Source organism: Podarcis muralis, chromosome 12 (assembly GCF_964188315.1).
Source record: "Podarcis muralis chromosome 12, rPodMur119.hap1.1, whole genome shotgun sequence".
Lineage (NCBI taxonomy): Eukaryota > Metazoa > Chordata > Lepidosauria > Squamata > Lacertidae > Podarcis > Podarcis muralis.
In genome coordinates, this window is record NC_135666.1 from 25,071,735 (window position 1) to 25,093,709 (window position 21,975).

The 21,975-nt window shown below is 45.0% G+C and overlaps 1 protein-coding gene across 1 annotated transcript in view; it reads right to left on the bottom strand.

Moving 5' to 3' along the window:
• Window positions 1-14,941, bottom strand: part of LOC114607716 (macrophage mannose receptor 1-like) — a 59,511-nt gene extending 44,570 nt beyond the window's left edge. Inside the window, exons 1-5 of the mRNA XM_028751140.2 lie at window positions 14,820-14,941; window positions 12,666-13,070; window positions 6,524-6,694; window positions 1,829-1,987; window positions 823-936 (exon numbers count right to left, since the gene is read on the bottom strand). Of these exons, the coding sequence (XP_028606973.2) occupies window positions 823-936; window positions 1,829-1,987; window positions 6,524-6,694; window positions 12,666-13,070; window positions 14,820-14,880 (910 nt within the window). The 5' untranslated portion in view covers window positions 14,881-14,941. The remainder of the gene's footprint in view (window positions 1-822; window positions 937-1,828; window positions 1,988-6,523; window positions 6,695-12,665; window positions 13,071-14,819) is intronic.
• Between the last annotated feature and the right edge of the window lie 7,034 nt (window positions 14,942-21,975).

Here is a 21,975-nt window from a genome sequence, read left to right on the forward strand (position 1 = left end):
CATTTGGGGCAGCGCAGAGCCTGCGGGCGCCCAAGCCACCGTGTCACTCCCAGGAGAGACACGTGGCTCGGGTGCGCTACAGGCCCTGCTGTGAGTGCCGCACAGCATTTTGTCACCCCCCTCAGTGGTGACACCCAGGGCAAACTGGCCCCCCTGCCCCCCACTTCCTCCACCCCTGGGTGCCATCCCACTATCTTAGGGACTCCAGATTTGTGTCGGGTTTACTTCCTTAGCCTTTTCTTCTCCCAAATATGTTGTTTGATTGACATTGAAATGGAAAATAACTCTGTATGTGTTTAAATGTGTGTTTCTTCTTCTGCTGGTACCTAAGACACTCTTATGTCTTAAATGGATATATAGTACATTGAATGATGCCTATTGGAGCCCTAAAGCAGAAAATGCTGGGATGTGTAACATATTTTGGATATGCCCTAAAATCAGAAAATTCTGGGAAGATAGAATAACTGAAATTGAAGTAATAATTGGCTAAGTTTTGGAGCCTCTAATATTGTTATTTGGTATGTTAAAGTTATTGTACCAAAAGGGGAGAGGTAATTAATGCAACAATGCTGACTGCTGCCTTGAAGCATTTACCATATTTATTTTGATTATTCATTCTGTGTTTTTATATTGTGATTTTATCCTGTGAACCCTTCTGAGACCTGAAGGTATAGGGCAGTATACATTTTTAACAACAACAACAACAACAACAACAACAACAACAACAACAACACATGTGACTGAATACTAAATTTATTTATTTAGTATTTTATTTAGTATAAAAATATTTATTTAGTTGTTGGCATGCCAATGTTTACTCACCTGGAGCCCAGTTTAAATATCTAAAAGGACGATCGCCAATCCACTGCCACCCACTCTCAACATCGAAAGAGTTCATTCCAATCCAGTAGTCATTTTTCTTATCATTTATTAATCCTGTTCAAGGAAAAGAATATCAGTCATACTGAATCACTGCCACAGGCACATGATGTCTGCAGCTGCTGTAGGGAGGGCTGACAGAGTGGACACAGGATACTGGTATTGGGTTGAATTAGGCCACAGCACGGCCGGAGGTGGGGAGGGGTACCAGGTGGCCATCCCCTCCCCTGGCTGGGCAGGATGGCAGCCTCCTGGGCCCAGCTGCAGTCACACTGTGTGGCAAACATCCTCCTCCGGAGCCCCAGGTAAGCAGATATTATGTAGCATGAGGTTTATAGTTAGGAAGCTGGAGGCAGGGGCCAATGAGAAAATGAAAGAAATACAGTGGAACCTTGGAAGCCGAACACCTTGCAACTCGAACGTTCCTGTCCCAAACGATCGAAAACCGGAAGTGATTGTTCTGGTTTTTGAACGATTTTCGGAAGCCGAACTTCCAGCATGGCTTCAGTGGCTTCTGAGTGACTTCAGGAAGCTCCTGCAGCCAATTGGAAGCTGTGCCTTGGTTCTCAAACTTGAATAGACTCCTGGAACGCATTCCGTTCAAGAACCAAAGTACGACCGTACTCATTTTTTATGCTTCTAGGGCAGAAATTAGATGAAACATTCTGTCTAGTATGCAGGTACAATGCTTCATCATCTTCAACCGACACAACCTTACATGTAGTTCCTCATACAGTTGTTAAAGACACAGAAGAACTACCAGATCCTTTGGTAACCTGAGATGCAACGGATAACCTGTATGGGGATTGTTCGAAACTCCTCTAGGGGTGAAGTTACTTCTTATATAATGTTTATGAAGTTGCTGTCTATAGTTGAGACGGTATTGACTAATTAGCAGAATATCACAGGACACCGATTGCTTCTTCAGGTCAGCCTTGTTATGTCCTACCTGTCAGGTATGCTTGTTCTTGTAAATCGGTGATGCTCAATAATTCTGCATTCTGTTGCTGGCAACTTTTGCTTGCTTGGTACCATGTTAGAGCTGAGTAGGAATTGATCTGATACAGATCCCCTGTCCAATGGTTTCTGGTCCAGAAAAATTCATCATCTGTAAGCATTGTTAACATTAACATCAAATTATAAAATTACAAATGGTGAAGCTAAATCTACAAGTGAGATACATTTGATGACTTAACATACCACTTATCAAAAGAATACCTCAAACGTTATGGAGAAACAGAAGCTTATGTGATACTTGGGCAGCATCACTGGACCTCACTCCATAATCAGAGGGCTTCTCAAGCCCCATATTCATGCATTCAGTGTGGATATCTGCAAGGGAGAAACATGGATACCTGCCCCCAGGTCCTGGAACTGCAATCAGGCCATCACAGCATACAAATTTAATAAATAAAAACAAGAATAAATAATGTGTGGCCTGTACTACCCCAGCAGTGGTGTTCCTTGGGGTCTCAAATTTCAATGGCATCCTAGGCAATGCCAAAATTCTACCTCACCTCCTCCTTTCACGATCCATTCTAAATAATCATGTGGCATCCCTGGCAGAGCTCCTGAGGGTGTGCACCCAGTGTGACTGAACCTGTAGAGCTTCCCTAAATTCACCTTTGACCCCAGAGCTCCCCTCACCTCACTTCTGCTTTGTCACACCCCACTCCATAAAAACACAAATAATGACTGGACATACTCCAGAATGGGAGCCCAAAGCCCAGAGCCAAGCACAAACATTCACCTTTAACATACCATTACACACATTCCCCAAATATGGAGGAACATATTTAATTTTAGGAGCTCCACTCATTCAAATTCCTTCTCTGCTTTGGGCTTCTTACCACAAGTAAAGAACCTGCATGCTTTGTACAATATCTGAACCCCATTCCCTCTCAGCTACTCCCCACTGAACAGCTGGTAGTTGGTAGGAGACCAGGGGACCAGATGAAATCTAGCTGCACCCTGAATTTAGCACCCTACTTCGGCTGTAGACCTTGATTTTGAAGTGAACTACATGCTTATCCCTCTCACTTTCTAATGAAGAAGTACAGGCTTCATACTGTAGGAGGCCCTGACATTATTGGTATCCATTTTGTTCTGATCCACAGGGGAAAGTCCTGTCGCCCCACATTTTCTGCTTAAATTACACAATCTATAAAACAGAGAAAATAATAGCTGCTTCCCTTTTCTCTTTGTAGGAGAAGCATCTCTCTAAACAACGCATTTATGATGATAAACTAAAAGCCGCCTATCTTATACCATCCACTGAAATATATTTTTTTTTATAAAAGTGCAGATAAATGAATTTGTAATGGGTTTAACTTTACTGGACAATATCCACAGTGTCTTTATTCACATCTGCCCATTTGACATACTTCTTCTCAAAATTAAAGCTAGGAGTCTGGCTTCCCTGTCTCCCCCAAATCTGACCCCTTCGACCCATGTGTCAAAACCCTTGCAGTAATCCCAGCAAAACAATGCAAATAAAGTCAATGCGCTGGTAAACTGCAAGTCCCACTTCAGAGCTATGCAAATAGATAAACTTCTGTATGCAACTGCATCCTTAAAATTGCCAGTATATGAGTGAAAAAATCCATAGATGCATGTTTACAAGGAACAGAAGTCTGCCAATACATTTTGCCCTCTGCTTTGTTCTTGCAGCAGGGAAAAGACGTGCAGTTACACACTTTACACCAGAACTTTCCAAACTGTATGTCACAACACATTAGTGTGTCAGTAGGTGTATCATGTAAATGCTCCTGGGGCTGGAAATGGCTTACTGCATTTATGCGACTCTAATGCGCCACCAGGCTGTTAAGGTGCTACACTCAATATGCCAGCAAATTTGGAAAACTCAGCAGTGGCCAGAAGATTGGAGAAGATCAGTCTACATCCCAATCCCAAAGAAGGGCAGTGCCAAAGAATGCTCCAACTACCGCACAATTGCACTCATTTCACACGCTAGCAAAGTTATGCTTAAAATTCTACAAGGAAGGCTCAAGCAGTATGTGGATCGAGAACTCCCAGAAGTGCAAGCTGGATTTAGAAGAGGCAGAGGAACCAGAGACCAAATTGCAAACATGCGCTGGATTATGGAGAAAGCTAGAGAGTTCCAGAAAGACATCTACTTCTGCTTCATTGACTATGCAAAAGCCTTTGACTGTGTCGACCACAGCAAACTATGGCAAGTTCTTAAAGAAATGGGAGTGCCTGATCACCTCATCTGTCTCCTGAGAAATCTCTATGTGGGACAAGAAGCTACAGTTAGAACTGGATATGGAACAACTGATTGGTTCAAAATTGGGAAAGGAGTACGACAAGGCTGTATTTTGTCTCCCTGCTTATTTAATTTATATGCAGAATACATCATGCGAAAGGCTGGGCTGGATGAATCCCAAGCTGGAATTAAGATTGCCGGAAGAAATATCAACAACCTCAGATATGCAGATGACACAACCTTGATGGCAGAAAGTGAGGAGGAATTAAAGAACCTTTTAATGAGGGTGAAAGAGGAGAGCGCAAAATATGGTCTGAAGCTCAACATCAAAAAAACGAAGATCATGGCCACTGGTCCCATCACCTCCTGGCAAATAGAAGGGGAAGAAATGGAGGCAGTGAGAGATTTTACTTTCTTGGGCTCCATGATCACTGCAGATGGTGACAGCAGCCACGAAATTAAAAGACGCCTGCTTCTTGGGAGAAGGGCAATGACAGGCCTAGACAGCATCTTGAGAAGTAGAGATGTCACTTTGCCAACAAAGGTCCGTATAGTTAAAGCCATGGTCTTCCCAGTAGTGATGTATGGAAGTGAGAGCTGGACCATCAAGAAGGCTGATCGCCGAAGAATTGATGCTTTTGAATTATGGTGCTGGAGAAGACTCTTGAGAGTCCCATGGACGGCAAGAAGATCAAATGCATCCATTCTTAAGGAAATCAGACCTGAGTGCTCACTGGAAGGACAGATCGTGAAGCTGAGGCTCCAGTACTTTGGCCACCTCATGAGAAGAGAAGACTCCCTGGAGAAGACACTGATGCTGGGAAAGATGGAGGGCACAAGGAGAAGGGGGCGACAGAGGACAAGATGGTTGGATAGTGTTTTCGAGGTTACCAGCATGAGTTTGACCAAACTGCGGGAGGTAGTGGAGGACAGAGGTGCCTGGCGTGCTCTGGTCCATGGGGTCACGAAGAGTCGGACACGACTAAACGACTAAACAACAACAACAAATGCGCCACCAAATCTAATGCACGCCTCAATTTTCAAAACCTTGAAACCAAAAAAGTACTTGCTAGCGAATGTAAATGCACCATTAAATCTAATGCACACCCTATTTTTTGCAACATAATTTGGCCAAAAAAGATGCACATTCCATTTGAGTAAATACGGTAGTTTAACTTCTGGTTTGCTAGTAAAACTAAATTACTGTGCCATGAAATGATGCATGTCTAAAAAGTGTGTCACCAACATTAGAAGTTTGGAAAGCTCTGCTTTACACCATACCAAACCCCTTCCCCCCTCAGCTGCTCCCCACTGAAGGTTGGGAGGGGACCAGATGAAATCTGTCTTCATCCTGCATCCAGCAGCTCCTGTTACGAGGGAGCCGGCACACAGCTCATGGAGATAACTGCTGAGTAAATCCATATATGCAGAGACAGTGGCTTTTCAGTCCTTTTATTAGTATCAAACAGAATGCACGGAGGCTGTGGAATGTACTCCCTTAAGCTTCTGCTGTTGCCCAGGTTGCCCGCCCCTCTCCCTTGGCACTGATTTCCTACATCCGAGACTCCTCCTGGCTGGCATGGGAATCTTTCTGTCTCTGTTTGGCTTTCTGCTCTGAGACACAAAGGGAGCATCTTGTTCTAGGATAAGAAGGGAGCTCTACCAGGCTTTCAAGTGCCATGATGTCATTTGTCTGCTGTACTGTTTCTATCACACCTGACTCCTCTCTCTGTTCAGGACTAGGGCACCTGCTAGCTTGCTCCTGTTCCTCACCCTCCATTATGTTCCAACTCTTTGCTTCCTCTTCTGGGGTGTGTCCTGTCTCAAACCACCATGACCTGGGTCCATACGATCTTCATCTGCCTCCTGCCTGGAAGCCTGCTGGGGCAGAGGTCTCTCCCACTCCTCCTCATCTGGTTAGTCCCTGACAGCTCCCCACCTTTGGTCTAGACTTCAGTTCAGGCCTGAACTGAGCTGCATCCTTATAACCACCGCTTTCCAATGAAAAACGGCAGGCCTGATCCTGTAGGGTAGCCTGACATTACTGACAATTCATTTTGTTCTGACTCACAGGAGAGAGGTCCCCACCCTCCATTTTCTTCTTAAATTGCACAATCTGTACAACAGAGGCAACAGAGACAGCTTCTCTTTTCTCTTTGTAGGTGAACCATTCCTCTAAGCATCAAATATAGGATGGCAAAGTAAAGGTTTAAACAAAACTTTTTTAATTGTTTACCTGCTAGATAATTTATTATGGTCAGAAACCAGCTTATAAAACATACTTGGGGGTACAATCCCAGAAGGAAAACAAACATTTAAAACAATTTACAACAATAAATTTAAAATTTATAAATGCAATAAGTGTATAGACACTTAAAACTTTAAGATAAGCTACCACAGAGAGATGAATTTGTTTACCTTTTATTGGACAATATCCAGTTAAAGAGTCTCTATCCACATCTTCAGTTGTTCCACACCAAAGTTGTCCATGATTATCATCTCTTATGCACTGAGCATACCATTTGTTCCGAAACTTGAATGGAAACCTACATGGGGCTCCCAAGGCATTGCCTTCTATAGTATACAGAGCTAAAGGCAAATTGAACAGACTGTGTTATGCCGGACTGATTTCAAACAGTTATGAGAGTTAGCTAAAGCAGAAGAAATGAATACAAAACTCTCAATATAGAGCTCCATATATATATATATATATATATATATATATATATATATATATATGCAGGTTTTGGTGTCCTCGGGTGTCTTCCCGTGTAAAAGTTGGGGTGTCTAGGCGACGTTTCGACGAGGTCTCACTCGTCATCTTCAGGCTGGTGCTTTCGGCTTCTTGTTACTGGAACAGAGCAGGATCTCAGTGTTTGAGTTCCTATAAATACTGTTGAGGAGGTGTGGCCTCTAATGTTCTTGGGCAGAGAGGAAGTTCCCAGGCTAGTGTGCCTTTTCTTCTTTTGTTTCTTAATTACTTGAGGGATATCTTGAGTGATTTCTTGAGTTGTATCCTGAGTACCACTTAGGTGGGTCATTAGGTGTGGATTAGTTGCTAAAGCCTTTGTGTCTTGACCTCTTGAACTTTGTGAAGAGTTTTTCTGGGAAGATGGTTGTACTGCATTTTGTTGTGCTCTGGCTTGGCTTCGTGTATAGGGGCGAGCTGTGGTTTTGTGGTCTGTGCCAGCCAGATCTGTGTAGGGATTGCAGGGGGGTGCAGCATCCGGAGGTGCCACCATGGTTTGGCTACTGGATGGTATCTGTAATTCATCTGTGGAGAGGGTCTGGGTTTGGGTCTGGTGTGGTTGATTGGTGATGGCGTTCTGTGTGCCTCTGGCTCTGGTGTCAGTTTTTGTGGGGAGGGCTAATTTCCAGATGTCTGGCAAGCGGGATGTGTCGTCACGCTTGTTCATGTTGTGAGGGTGTTTCTCTATCTCGATGGCTTCCATGATTATTCTCTTGTGGTGATGTTCCATGTTAAAGAGCAATTTGGAATCTGCAAAATTAATTTCGTGTCCTGTTTCTTTCATGTGTTGGAAAAGAGAGGAAGTTTTTTCTTCTTTTTTGACGGCATTCTTGTGTTCTGCGATACGTGCATTTATTCGTCTGTTAGTTTGTCCAATGTACGTGGCTGGGCAGACTTTGCAGTTCAAGTTCAAGAGGTCAAGACACAAAGGCTTTAGCAACTAATCCACACCTAATGACCCACCTAAGTGGTACTCAGGATACAACTCAAGAAATCACTCAAGATATCCCTCAAGTAATTAAGAAACAAAAGAAGAAAAGGCACACTAGCCTGGGAACTTCCTCTCTGCCCAAGAACATTAGAGGCCACACCTCCTCAACAGTATTTATAGGAACTCAAACACTGAGATCCTGCTCTGTTCCAGTAACAAGAAGCCGAAAGCACCAGCCTGAAGATGACGAGTGAGACCTCGTCGAAACGTCGCCTAGACACCCCAACTTTTACACGGGAAGACACCCGAGGACACCAAAACCTGCATTCCTGTACCCGTGAAAATCTACGAAAGCATATATATATATATATATATATGCAGATGCACACATACACTTTTTTTCCAGTGTTCACATCCCTCAAGTTTTGAACATCCATTCTATTGCATCAATGCATACATGAAAACTTCCCTTTAATTGAAGTAAATAATCAGTCCTTGGTGTGTCCAGGGTGGGTTGGAAAAGACTCCTGGTTGAAACCACTGCCAGTCAGTGCTGACAATAAGAGGTAGACGAGCCAGCATTCTGTCTTCAGACAAGGCATCTTGCTATCTTTCCAAGTCCTTCTGAAGTAGGCTGCATGGTATGCACACTCAAACACTAGTGCCCATAATGGAATGCCTATTCCAGAGTCGGGTGGCCAAATAAACAGAAAAGTACAGCCCATCCAGTTTGGGTAGACCTGAGCCCTTGTTGCAACACAAAAGAGGTGAAAGCATTGCCTTCTAAGGCAAACAGAGCTAATGGGAAATGGAGAACATACTGTTCAGGGATAGTTCTATCCTGGAATGGATTTTCAGTTTCATTTGCAACTGAAAAACTTCACTTGAACATTTTGCTATGGCAGAGGGCACATGTGTGTTTTGTGACAGGAGTGAAGCAGCACCTGGAAGTGGTGAATGTTTCAGTGCAGCATCTTCAGTGAGAGAAAGGGAAATCACACGTTCCCAGCACCCTTAACAAACCAGTTTGCAGGATTCCTTGCAGAGATGTGCTTTGAATATATGGTTTGCACATAAGCCTTAATGTTTGCTCTGCAGTTTCTCTCAGCTGCTAGAGTTCAACATTTTTAGCTTTTGCCCTGTTCTTGTGATATAGCTGGAGTTTGGACTGATTTGTACCAGGGGGTATACAGTGGTGCCTCGCAAGACGAAATTAATTCGTTCCGCAAGTCTCTTCGTCTTGCGGTTTTTTCGTCTTGCGATGCACGGTTTCCCATAGGAATGCATTGAAAATCAATTAATGCGTTCCTAGGGAAACCGCCTTCAGACCAGGTCCGGGGACAGTCTGTCCCGCGACCTCTTCTGAAGGCTGCAGGGGGGAACAAGGGCTTTTCTTCCCACCCCCAGCATTTTAAAAAACCCTGGGACAGCGGAGGACTTCTCCGCTGTCCGGGGCGATTTAAAAGCCCCTGGGAAGGCAGGCAGGGGGGACAAAGACTTTCGCCCCCTGCCCGCCTTCAGAAGGTGTTCCCGCCCCCCGCCCCGCTTCGGAACAGCGTTCCGAAGTGGGGCGGCTGGGGCAGGTCTTCCCGCCCCCCCTCCCCGCTTCGGAACAGCGTTCCGAAGTGGGGCGGCTGGGGCAGGTGTCCCCGCCCCCCCTCCCCGCTTCGGAACAGCGTTCCGAAGTGGGGCGGCTGGGGCAGGTCTTCCCGCCCCCCTCCCCGCTTCGGAACAGCGGGCTAAGCGGGACCTCCCGCCGGGCATGCGAGGCTTGCCGACATCTGCCTGAAGCAGGGGGCGGGCTCCGCAGCTCACCCCCTGCTTCGGGATGCAGGCTGCTGCCCCAAGCCTTGCGCGCAAGGCTTGCCGGCATCTCCCCCAAGCAGGGGGCGGGCTCCGCAGCTCACCCCCTGCTTCGGGATGCAGGCTGCCGCCCCAAGCCTTGCGCGCAAGGCTTGCCGACATCTGCCTGAAGCAGGGGGCGGGCTCCGCAGCTCACCCCCTGCTTCGGGATGCAGGCTGCTGCCCCAAGCCTTGCGCGCAAGGCTTGCTGGCATCTCCCCCAAGCAGGGGGCGGGCTCCGCAGCTCACCCCCTGCTTCGGGATGCAGGCTGCTGCCCCAAGCCTTGCGCGCAAGGCTTGCCGGCATCTCCCCCAAGCAGGGGGCGGGCTCCGCAGCTCACCCCCTGCTTCGGGATGCAGGCTGCTGCCCCAAGCCTTGCGCGCAAGGCTTGCCGGCATCTCCCCCAAGCAGGGGGCGGGCTCCGCAGCTCACCCCCTGCTTCGGGATGCAGGCTGCTGCCCCAAGCCTTGCGCGCAAGGCTTGCCGGCATCTCCCCCAAGCAGGGGGCGGGCTCCGCAGCTCACCCCCTGCTTCGGGATGCAGGCTGCCGCCCCAAGCCTTGCGCGCAAGGCTTGCCGGCATCTCCCCCAAGCAGGGGGCGGGCTCCGCAGCTCACCCCCTGCTTCGGGATGCAGGCTGCTGCCCCAAGCCTTGCGCGCAAGGCTTGCCGGCATCTCCCCCAAGCAGGGGGCGGGCTCCGCAGCTCACCCCCTGCTTCGGGATGCAGGCTGCCGCCCCAAGCCTTGCGCTCAAGGCTTGGGGCAGCAGCCTGCATCCCGAAGCAGGGGGTGAGCTGCGGAGCCCGCCCCCTGCTTCAGGCAGATGTCGGCAAGCCTTGTTCAGGCAGATGCCTTGTTCAGGCAGATGTCGGCAAGGTGTTCCCGCCCCCCCCCCTTCGGAACAGCGTTTTAAAATGCTGGGGGTCGGGAGCGAAGCGCTGCCGACCCCCAGCATTTTAAAATCTTCCCGGGACACGGGGAGATTTTAAAATGCTGGGGGTCGGCAGCGCTTCGCTCCCGACCCCCAGCATTTTAAAACCTTCCCGGGACATGGGGAGATTTTAAAATGCTGGGGGTCGGCAGCGCTTCGTTCCCGACCCCCAGCATTTTAAAATCTTCCCGGGACACGGGGAGATTTTAAAATGCTGGGGGTCGGCAGCGCTTCGCTCCCGACCCCCAGCATTTTAAAACCTTCCCGGGACACGGGGAGATTTTAAAATGCTGGGGGTCGGCAGCGAACGCTTCGCTCCCGCCCGCCAGCATTTTAAGATCGCCCGGGGCAGGCGGGGGGAAGGCAGGCGGGGGGGAGCAAAGACTTTTGCCCCCCGCCGGCCTTCAGAAGAGGTCCTCTTCTGAAGGCCGGCTGTGGGCAAAAGTCTTTGCTCCCGACCGCCAGCATTTCCCTATGGGCTTTCGTCTTGCGATGCAAGCCCATAGGGAAATTCGTCTTGCGAAGTGCCTCCAAAACAGAAAACCCTTTCGTCTTGCGGGTTTTCCGTCTTGCGAGGCATTCGTCTTGCGGGGTACCACTGTATATGAGGAACACATCCACACTTGAATTGAACAATGTAATTGTTTATGTCCTGCTCATTTACTACTGGACTCCACCCCTTGCTAATAAGACTGAACCCTGGAGCATGTTCTCTGCCCCTTTACTGCTGGCTTCTGATAGCAGGCTCCACCATTGTCACTCCTGATATTTCCCCTTGATATTTCCCCTAGTTAGCTTTTACCCCTTGACTAGGGATGGAATAATTTGTCAGTTTTGTTTCTCTCAGTTTCTTTTTTCCCCTCAAATGTAAATTCAGTTCTCCACATTTCTGCAGGAATTTGCACTTTAAAAAATCCTCGTGATTTATTCAGCATTTTAGTGTGAATATCTCATATGGAGCACATTTTATATGCAGATTTGACTAATGTGTATATTTCTGCAAGCAACTTTCCCCAAAATATTTTTTTGCAAATATGTTTATTTTTTGTGCACACTTTCCCCTAATAGGTACCTTTTTGTAAGCAATGCTTGGTTGCAGAACTACATTGCAAAATTCAGGCAACTGTGAATTTTGAAGGGAAAGTCTGTTTTAGTTCTCCTAACGTTTTCAAAAGTGCAAATGTGATAAATTCAGCTTTAAATGCAAACTGAATAGAATTTAATCCCCACCCTTGAACTACCAGGTCTACAGCTGAGACTTGGACTGGTAGCAGCATTTTGTCTTTCAAGTGTTGGAGTCTCCCAGAACAACAACAACATCCAGTTCTATTGTGACATGAAAGTAACGGGAGTTTTCATAGTAGTTGGATTTGACTGGAATTACATTATCACTACTTTGTTAAAGAAAAAAGTAATGTGCTGAGTGCTCGTTACAAAAAGGGTCCCTTCCTGGGACTAATGTGTGCGTGTGGATGTGTGTTAGGGAGATAGAGGACAGACCGTCAGAGAGATGGAGAGGCCAGGCGACATATTAGTCTTTACCATAGCAGAAGCCAGAGGTGGATTTAGGGCTGTGCGAGCAGGGCACAAACACTGGGCACAGAGCTGAGAGGGTGCTGTCTCAGAGCCCAGTAAGCAAGATACTGGGCTTTGGGAATGAGGCGCAAGGCCCTGACAGGGTCCTAGAGTCTTTCTGTCTCCTTACCGAAGCCCAGTTAGCACTTTCCCATCTTTGGGAAGGTGATAGGTTGCCTATAGGCCCCTGCCCAAGCCCTCATGCCTCCTTCCCAAAGCCAAGATTCTCCTTACCTCTCTTTGAGAAGGCAGCATGAGGGCAGGGTGGGGGTGCCAAATTTTGACCTCGCACGAAGTGCCACATTACCCAAGTCTGTCACTGTAGAAGCAGACTGTTTTAAACAGCCTCTGCTGCCCCTTTATTGTGGTCCTGATGACTGCTATCAAGTTTGGTTTCTCTACTGATATATTTTGAAGTTACATGATTACCATCATGTCTATTTCACCCCCGATGCAGGGAATTCATCATGCTTGAAGCAAATACACAAGCTGGTCATTAAGAAAAAAAGAGAACAGATTATCTGAACTTTACCTTCATAGTGTTTAGAACACAATTTGTCTTCAGTTCCATAGATCTTCCAGGTATTCTCGCTGGTGGCTTTATTAGACAGCATAACACGATATTTTCGACCACCCTCAGGAGTTACAAACAAATCTTGGTGTTCAAGTCCAAGGAACTTTGTATCATTTGTGCATTCCCATTTCTGAAGTTCAATGGTTTCATTACAGGAGGAGAGTGTGACCCGGGCCTGGTCTGATTTGGAAGGCACTGCCAGGCATAACTTTGTCGCCATGTTCAAAATATGGCCGTCGGAAACCCACCTAAAATTTTGCCGCTCATTACTCTTATCACAGTAGTCCAGGATGATGGAACGAGTGTTCCAAGACTGTATACAAAGCTTGAGGTTTTCATTATATATCAGAAAGCTGTTACTCTCTGTAAAATTAAGAGAGGAAAAATAATAGGAAGGAACTTTGTGAGAAAGTTGTACATGGCTCTTGTAGTGGATCCCACTTCTAGCACCAATTATGTGGTGGATCCCACTGCTGTACACCAATTGCGGTAGCTCCTACCTATGGACACACACTATAATCACAACAGCAGGTTAACTTTGGGTTCTTGTGTGAGGGAAAACTTTGATACGTGGAGACCCAGGCAGAAGTTGAACAGATAAGATTTATTTTATAGAACAAAGTTAATAAAACAAAGGATGTGTCAGGAGATAATGTACTTTCAAGAAGCAGTTAACTTATTTAATATTTACACTAAGTCTAATGGATTCCATTATAGGCCTCCAATCAAGGTAGTAAACACACAGCTTCTTTTAAGCTTCAGTTGCTTATGTTCAGTTATCGTGCTTCCATTAGATGTTACAGGTTTCTAGACAAGTTGGTAAATGCTTTGCTTATTTTCAGTTATGTTACTTCAGTTCCTGAAACATAATTACTTCAGTGTTACATACACAGCTTCCTCCACAGCTTAATTCTTTGGTTCCTAACCAAGGTGGTACTTTTTGTCAGTTACCCTACCTTTTTACAATCACACTCCTGAGGTATTTCAAGTAACAGACCCAAGGGATCACCGCACCCCTCTTAACTCGTTTGGGAGTCTTCTCTTTCTAGAGGAGCTCTCCCCTCCTGACTGGAATGAGACCTAAGTAAACTGTAACCTCACAATTTCTACTTCTCCTGGGTCAAACTCAGCCTCCCATTTAACTCCTGGCTGAATACTCTCCCTAGGCACTGCACACAGTCTTCTAATCTAAGCTAAGAGTCTCCTTTCTCTAGCTATAGATATTTTCCTCAGAGTGGACACAAACAGACCAGAAACAACTCTCCCTTTTGCTTTCTCTTAAACTTCCTCAGAAATGGCTCCTTTTATTCTCCCTCCCAAAATACTGTTCCACCTACCTCTGGCCAGCTGTCTTGACATTTTTATAGCCAGCTAAGGCTTGTGAGCTTCTACTTTAACAGTTCTTTGTTTATTGTTTTTAACAAAGCTTCATAATTTCTTTGATTTAATTGTTTGAGATCAACTGTTAAGATTATCCTGAGGTATTTTAATTATCTTTATCTTTGACATTTCTGTCAGCCACTTTTGAAGTGTCACCATCAAATTAATTGGTAGTATTTTTTTATTTTGCATAATTAATTTGCAATCCTGCAGTTTGATGGAAGATTTCTAAGTGTTCTTTCAAAGACTGAAGCACAACAATTGAATCTTGCACCATTATCAATGTATCATCAGCAAACACTGTCATTTAATGAAGATGTTGAGTATTTTTCATGAATAATATTGTTAACATGTTATTGTTTAAGAATTTCTTATATTTAGCATTTTTTTCTGTATTGTGCAAAAATAAGCAACAGGGATATGACTGACCTCTGTATAGGTAAAAAGCAAAATATTTCTTGAAGCAATAGAACACAATTTAAAAACATGTTTTCAAAATTGTGTTAGCAGTTAATTTATTGTAACCCACACCTGTTTTCTTTGTTGTGAGCAACTTAAATATTAAATTACGGTAGTTATCATTCAATCTAACATGTCATGGATTTAACTTCCAAGCTGTACAACTTTAACTTCCAGAAGATTATTTAAATTTAACCAAATAAAAGTACCTGAAATATGCACCTCAACTTATTGCTAAGGTAACAATGGTGATGGAAGTGAAGAAGAGCTTACCTGATACCTGAAAAGCCGGCTGGATGAGGAGCAAGAGATTTAGCAGCCAAAGGGAAGACATTGGCCACAACCAAACTTGCCACACCGCTCCCGTGGAAATAAAAGAAATCAGAGTTTGCTGCTTTTTAAGAACTCCTTCATAAATGAGTCAGGCAGAATGATATTTTCACTTCTGTCTTTGGCATTATGAAACACTTGTAGCACACTCACAGATTTTTTGCTAAACTTTTAATCAGCTTCCTTCAGAGAAAGAAAACTATTTCTGCTGAAAATCTTTGGGTTATTTAGATTTATTTCCCATCACATAGGCTGGTTCAACTCACCAAGCCAACATACAGTACACAGTGCTACGGAAGGAAGTAACTACTGTAAAAGAATCTCATTGATAACTATGCTACTGCTAAGCCATGACTTGAAGATTAAGTCCCAGATCAAACCGATAAGGAATCTCTGTGGCTAAAGTCAGTGAGATGAGCTGCTCAGAACAAAGAGCTGATTGGAACTGTGTCCTAATAGTGGGGCCACAGACAGCATGGAGGCTGAGTGTGTTAAGACTCAAACTGCATCATTGGCCCACAAAGTTTACTCTGCAAGGTTTGCTGAGGGATTTAAGGAGAGTGAAAACTCATGTTTGAAACTCCTGCCCTTTTCTTGGCACCCTATAGATACCTGAAGAGTGTGCAGATACAGTCTGTGACTAAGAGCCATCTATGTATAGTGGTACCTCTGGTTAAGTACTTAATTCGTTCCGGAGGTCCATTCTTAACCTGAAACTGTTCTTAACCTGAAGCACCACTTTAGCTAATGGGGCCTCCTCCTCCTCCCGCTCCACCAGAGCCCGACTTCTGTTCTTATCCTGAAGCAAAGTTCTTAACCTGAAGCACTATTTCTGGGTTAGCGGAGTCTGTAACCTGAAGCGTATGTAACCTGAGGTACCACTGTAGCTCCTTCTTGTAATAACCTAGGTCCAGTGGTGTAGCGTGGGGAGGGCAGAGAGGCGTTGGGGGTTTTTTTAGGGGCACAACCAGGCACTCCCATGACTGGCTCCCTCACTGAGGCCAGAGTCGCAGTGAGGGAAGCTGTGCCCGGGTCGGGCCTTTGGAGCCTGGCTCCAATGAGCAAAGGAACTGCAGAGGCAGCTTCCTTGCATGATGGCCCAACTGTGGCAGCTGGCCACAGCTCCACTCCCAGGCTCCAATGCGAGAGTGCACCCCTGCACCACTTTCCAAGGCTGGGGTAGGACAGTCAGAGCCCAGCTGTACAGGGCTACCAGGGCAGCATGTGTGCGCCCTTGAAGCAATGCACTTGCCCCAGGCAACAGTACCATATGCTCTACCACTGTCTAGTTCTTTCAGAATGCACTGGATGATATTCCAAGCCACCAACCCTTAAGAGAGCTGGAACACGAACACACACACACACACACACACACACACACAAAATTTATAGTCTCTGCAGGCTTTAGTCTTTTCTGAAATCTTGAAAGTTTCAGAGCTGATTTTCAGAAGGGTGAATTTAGTGGATGAAGTCAGTCCCAGCAATAATCACTGCAGGTTCTGGGGAGCATGAAAGCAAAAGTATATACAACCCACCCACACGACTTACCAGGCAAAGGACAAGAATAATTGGTATGTAACCTGCTGCTGCGTATCACTTAAACAAGGATATGTGGGAAATTCAGCCTCATGTAAACAGCACGCGTAGCATGAGGGAGTTAAAACCATAGAGAAAGCTATTTTTGCTAGACTTGACTGGGTCATACCCCCTCACCTTGGGATGAAGGAGGTGAAGTTTCTTTGTTCGCCCCTCTTCCATTATGTGAATCTGGCCAGGGAGGACACCTGGGCTTGTCACTCAGAGCCCACAACATGTGTTTAGAAACCATGTTATCAAATTTTGCAACTAAGTTTTTCTGCCTGTGTTTTTCTTTCTAGTTTTCTATGGAAAACTACATGAATCTGATCTTTGGAAACTTTGTAAGTAAAAAAATCTTTTTTAACTTACCAAACTGTGTGGCTTTTTCTATGCTAACAGGAAACAAAGGGAAGCTTTGTAAGTGAGTTAAAGTGGGATATTTTAAAGGTCTAACAGTCTACATTCCCATGCTTTACTTTGCTGCATGTTTCATTATTTTAAATCTCTGCCGGGCTTACTGACTGGAGAGGGCTCGCCCAGCGTCTGGATCTAGGCATCCAGGAAATTATTATTTTATAATAACCAAATACCAATAGGTTACACATGCTCCATGGGAGAGCTGAAGCAGGGAGTGGGCACCATTATGGGCAACTAGGTTATATTACCTTAGAAAAGTTAGGGATGATGTCTGTTGTGTCCTTTCTGTAGGCCTTGTGTCCTTGGAAACAGGTCAAGTTTAATGTTGCTCAGATTTATTTATTTTTGTCTAATTATGGTGTTCTTTTTTATTTTTGTCTAATTATGGTGTTCTTTTTTAAGCAATTATTTTTCTGGCACCTATTTGAAGATCACAGTGAAAGCTGAGATGGAAGGACAGACACAGACTGAGGCAGCAAAACCCAGCTTAAGAGAGAGAATGGTATTTGCGTGCACGTGACTGTGCTCATGTGTTTCCTGGTCTTCTTAAAACTTTGTGGCAGTGATACTGGTTCATGTTAAAGAATCGTAAGTTATTTGGCTCCATCACTGCCGTTGCAGGGAGTTCCTTCAGTGAGCCAGTGTGGTGTAGTGGTTAAGAGCGGTGGACTCATAATCTGGTGAACCGGGTTTGATTCCCCGCTCCTCCACATGCAGCTGCTGGGTGACCTTGGGCCAGTCACACTTCTTTGAAGTCTCTCAGCCCCACTCACCTCACAGAGTGTTTGTTGTGGGGGAGGAAGGGAAAGGAGAATGTTAGCCACTTTGAGACTCCTTCGGGTAGTGATAAAGCGGGATATCAAATCCAAACTCTTCTTCTTCTTCTTCTTCTTCTTCAGAAACTGTTAATACATACCTTTGCCATGCAAAAGAACACCAAGAATCGATACTGAACTCATTACACTTTCATTGTGAAAGATGCACTGAGTGCTTCGTCACATACTACCTTCTTTCGACATTTGGTTTCATGTTTGCTGATATGCTGACAATATATTTGTTCCAATGTTCACTTCCTCTTCTGGTGAAATACTGTGGAAGGAGAGGCAGCCCTTGGCTAATTAAGCAATTTATGGCTTTTTAAACTGTGGGAGAAGCGCAGGGCTGCCCTGCCAGGGGCATATGATGGGGTGGGGGCGGCTCACCCCAGGTGCCACCCTGTGGAGGGGGGACAAGATGGCCCACTGCCTCCCCCCCAGCTGTAAAGCGGCCAAGGGCACTTGCAGCGTCCGTAAGGGTCTTCATTTTAAAAAAAATGGGTCTTCATTTTAAAAAATAAAATAAAATTAAAAATGCTTTATGCATCTGCATGTAATCTTGCCCCTTTTTATTTTTTCTTTTTCTTTTTGGTATGTGGTTTTCTTTTGGTAAATCTACCAAAGAATAAAATAAAATAAAATCAGGACTAAGGAGTTTTCTCAGGAGGGTGGAGGGTGTGTGTGCAGTGTCCTGTTGGTGTAATGGTGGTGGAACTCACCCTTCTTCTGATCGGAAGCAAAAAAAGGGGAGGTTGTGGAGATAAATGTCCTTATTTTTATCTGGGGGATGTTGGAGGGTATGGAACTTGTATGTGAGCGGTAGTTAGCCCCTTATTTGCTAGTAGGCACGCGTAGGACATATATTTCAAGAAATATATGTCATTGTTTTCAAGAATTATATTTCACAACAGGCTGTTAGGAAATCCTTTTCCAAGTAAGTTGTAACTGAAAAACAAAACTATATATCCTGTGCAGCTGAGGCCAAACTTCAGCGAACCCCAAAGTGGAAGTATTTGTCTATAAATCACTTCACTTAAAATGCCAGATTTGTTACAGGTACGTAAGCAAAGAGAATGAAGAGCTGGAAATTTCACTATTAAATTTATGTCAGGCTGCAAGCTTAAGAATTCTTCCATGAATATAAATCCAGTGCCATTTTTCTAGAAAAAGAGGTGCCAGAACTCACCACGAGCGCCTCCCTTGCTCTCTTAGAATGGCAATGGTGCCCACCTGAGAGGTGCCAGAACTGAGTTCCAGAAAGTTCCGGCTGAAAAAGCAGCAGCAGCACTGGATAAATCCCTTTTAATTCAATGGGATTTTCTTCTAAATGAATATTGATCTATTAGAATCAAATATATATAGTTTCCCCCTTATAAGTTAAATGGCAAATGAGCAATGTAAAAATTCAAGAGTTTCAGTCAGCAGGTGTTCAGATTATCTGCCAGCTGTGTGTGAAAGCTGGGCCGCATTCATAGATACTGAAAATCACTCGCTAGGTATTTATTTTATTTATCTTTATGTTTATATCCCACCTTTTCTCCATGGACCTCGAGGAGACATACTTGGTTCTTTTCTTTTCCTGTAGCACCCTGCTTGTGGTTAACGCTTAGCTGGAATGAAATATTCAACGCAGCAATAGAGAAATTAAAATAATAATTTATTTGTCAGACAAATAAATGAGAGGCACAGTGGTATATGGTTACCAAGCTCTGGCCTGCCCTCCTGCCATTATGGCCAGCACTTATATTTCCTTAATCCAGCCCCCTTTGCTCCTCCTGTGGCTGCCTCTGTCCAGTCAGCCTGGTTGGATTTCCTATTGGCTGATTGCTATAACTAATCACAAAAAGATACACCCATATCCTCCTGTCCTTATAAGGGAGACAAAGAGCTATATATTGTTACATCTATAAATGACAAATAAGTAATAATATATCTTACATGGAATCTTAATTACCAGCTCACCTCTTGCCCTCTTTGCCCTATTGCCTTCTAAAACAAATGGTTAATCTTAAATTTTTATCTTGAACAGATGTCAGAGACCTTGGGTTCATATTCTCATGCATCATCAATGAAATATCTCCTTTTGGAGGTCTTTAAACAAAGGCCTGACAACCATTTGTCATGAGCGCTCGCTGGCGTCTTCCTGTCCTGCAGGGGAGCTGGGCTCGCTTTGCCCCTCTGGTCTCACAGCAATATGACTCTATGAAATAAGAATTTAGCATTTCTTAAATCCTTTGCATAATTACATCTATGCCAATATACTTAATACACAACACAGGCAGCCCCTTGAACTCAGTAAAAAAACAGCTTCAAAAAGAAGCCTCTCCAGTCTACACCCCCCCTTCAGCCAGTTGTTTTCTCTTCCTTTCTCTTTTCTTGGCCTTTTGTCCTGTGGCTCAAGTTTAACGGTTTTATTTTACTATTTACCAATTCTTAATTATGTTTGGTCTATGTAACCTTGCTCTTGACCTGTAATTCCCTTTTTTACGACTTTGAGAATTGTTTTCTGCTATAAATCAAGGGGGGCCCCTTGTCCAGGAGGATAACATCTTGCCAAAGTACTTAGGCAGCTGGTCTTCTGCCTGGCATGAAACATTTGTGAATTTAGGAATCTGATCAAAATATAAGCCAATATTAAAAATACAGTCTATATTCAGATGCCACATTCCGTTTATCATCATAGCAACATTTTGAGATATCTTAGGCTACAGGGGTGGGAAAGCCTAATGGGGCTAATCGTAGGTGTGGGAAGGCCCGGTGAGGCCCGCCACAGTGAGGTCAGGCCCCTGAGGGTGGGTGGGTGGGCTTAGTTCCATCCCAGTTTTGCAGGGGGTAGTCTGAGATCCCCTCAGCCATAGGGAGTTGGTGCCTATGGGTGTTGTGGTCAGATGAGGACTGCCTTCTTAAACCTTCCCTAATCCAGGTAAGTGCTTTACAAAATTGCATGTTTTTTAAAAATCCCCAAATTGCAGGAAGTGACGCTGGAGCCCACCAGAAGAGATTTTCCTTTCTGATTTTCTAAGTCCCACTAGTCCCTTTCAGCCTGAAGGTTCTTTGCTTAGGCAGGAATAACCAGCTGCACCAATATAAGACACTTTGTTTACCAGCAATATATTTTAACAGGATCTAGGAGTCTTAGTAGACCACAATATGAGTCAACAATGTGATGCTGCAGCAAAAGAAGCTAATGCTATTCTAGGCTGCATCAACAGAAGTCTACTCTCTAGATCAAGTACCACTCTACTCTGCCTTGGTCAGACCACACCTGGAATACTGTGTCCAGTTCTGGGCGCCAAAATTTAAGGGGGACATTGACAAGCTGGAACGTGTGCAGAGGAGGGCAACCAAGATGATCAAAGGTCTGGAAAACAAGCCTTATGAGGAGTGCTTGAATGAGCTGGGTATGTTTAGCCTGGAAATGAGGAGACTAAGAGGAGATATGACAGCCATCTTTGAATATTTGAAGGGCTGTCACATGGAAGATGGAACAAGCTTGTTTTCTCCCGCTCTGGAGGGCAGGACACAAAACATTGGCTTCAAGTTACATGAAAGGAGGTTCTGACGAAACATCAGGAAGAACTTTTCTGACAGCAAGAGCCCTTCAACAGTGCAACAGACTCCCTCGGGAGGTTTTGCACTCTCCTTCCTTGGAAGTTTGTAACTGGAGGTTGGATGGCCATCTGTCATGGATGCTTTAGTTGAGATTCCTGCATTGCAGTGGGTTGGACTAGATGATCCTTGGGGTCACTTCCAAATTTACAATTCTAAGATTTTATGAAAGGTCCTTACAACATAATGCAATTTAGTCCCATATGATTAAGCAATTATAAATAAATGAGTCTCCCCCCCCCTGAAAATAATACACTCAGATAAACTGGTTTGTGCAGATCTTTTTGGGTAACAACGGTCTACATCCAACTAAATTCTACTGAGGGAAGACACTTTGAAATTAATGTTTGGATTTTTAATTCATTTCAGTGAGTCTACTCCGAGGTAACCGTGTGTGAGAGAGATAAAGAAAGAGGGAGAGAGGGAGAGTGATATGTAAATTTACATAGGAGGGCAAACGAGGGATGAGAGCAAATGTAAAAAAGAATGGGACAGCGGCAAATTCCTACATTGCAGAGGGTTGGACTAGATCAGGGGTCTGCAACCCGCGGCTCCGGAGCCGCATGTGGCTCTTTTACACCTTTGCCGCGGCTCCGGGGCGGATACTAGCGAGGGGAGGAGGCGCATTGTGCGCCCCAACACTCCCCACTGTGGCGGGCGCTGTACTGGCTGTGACGTCG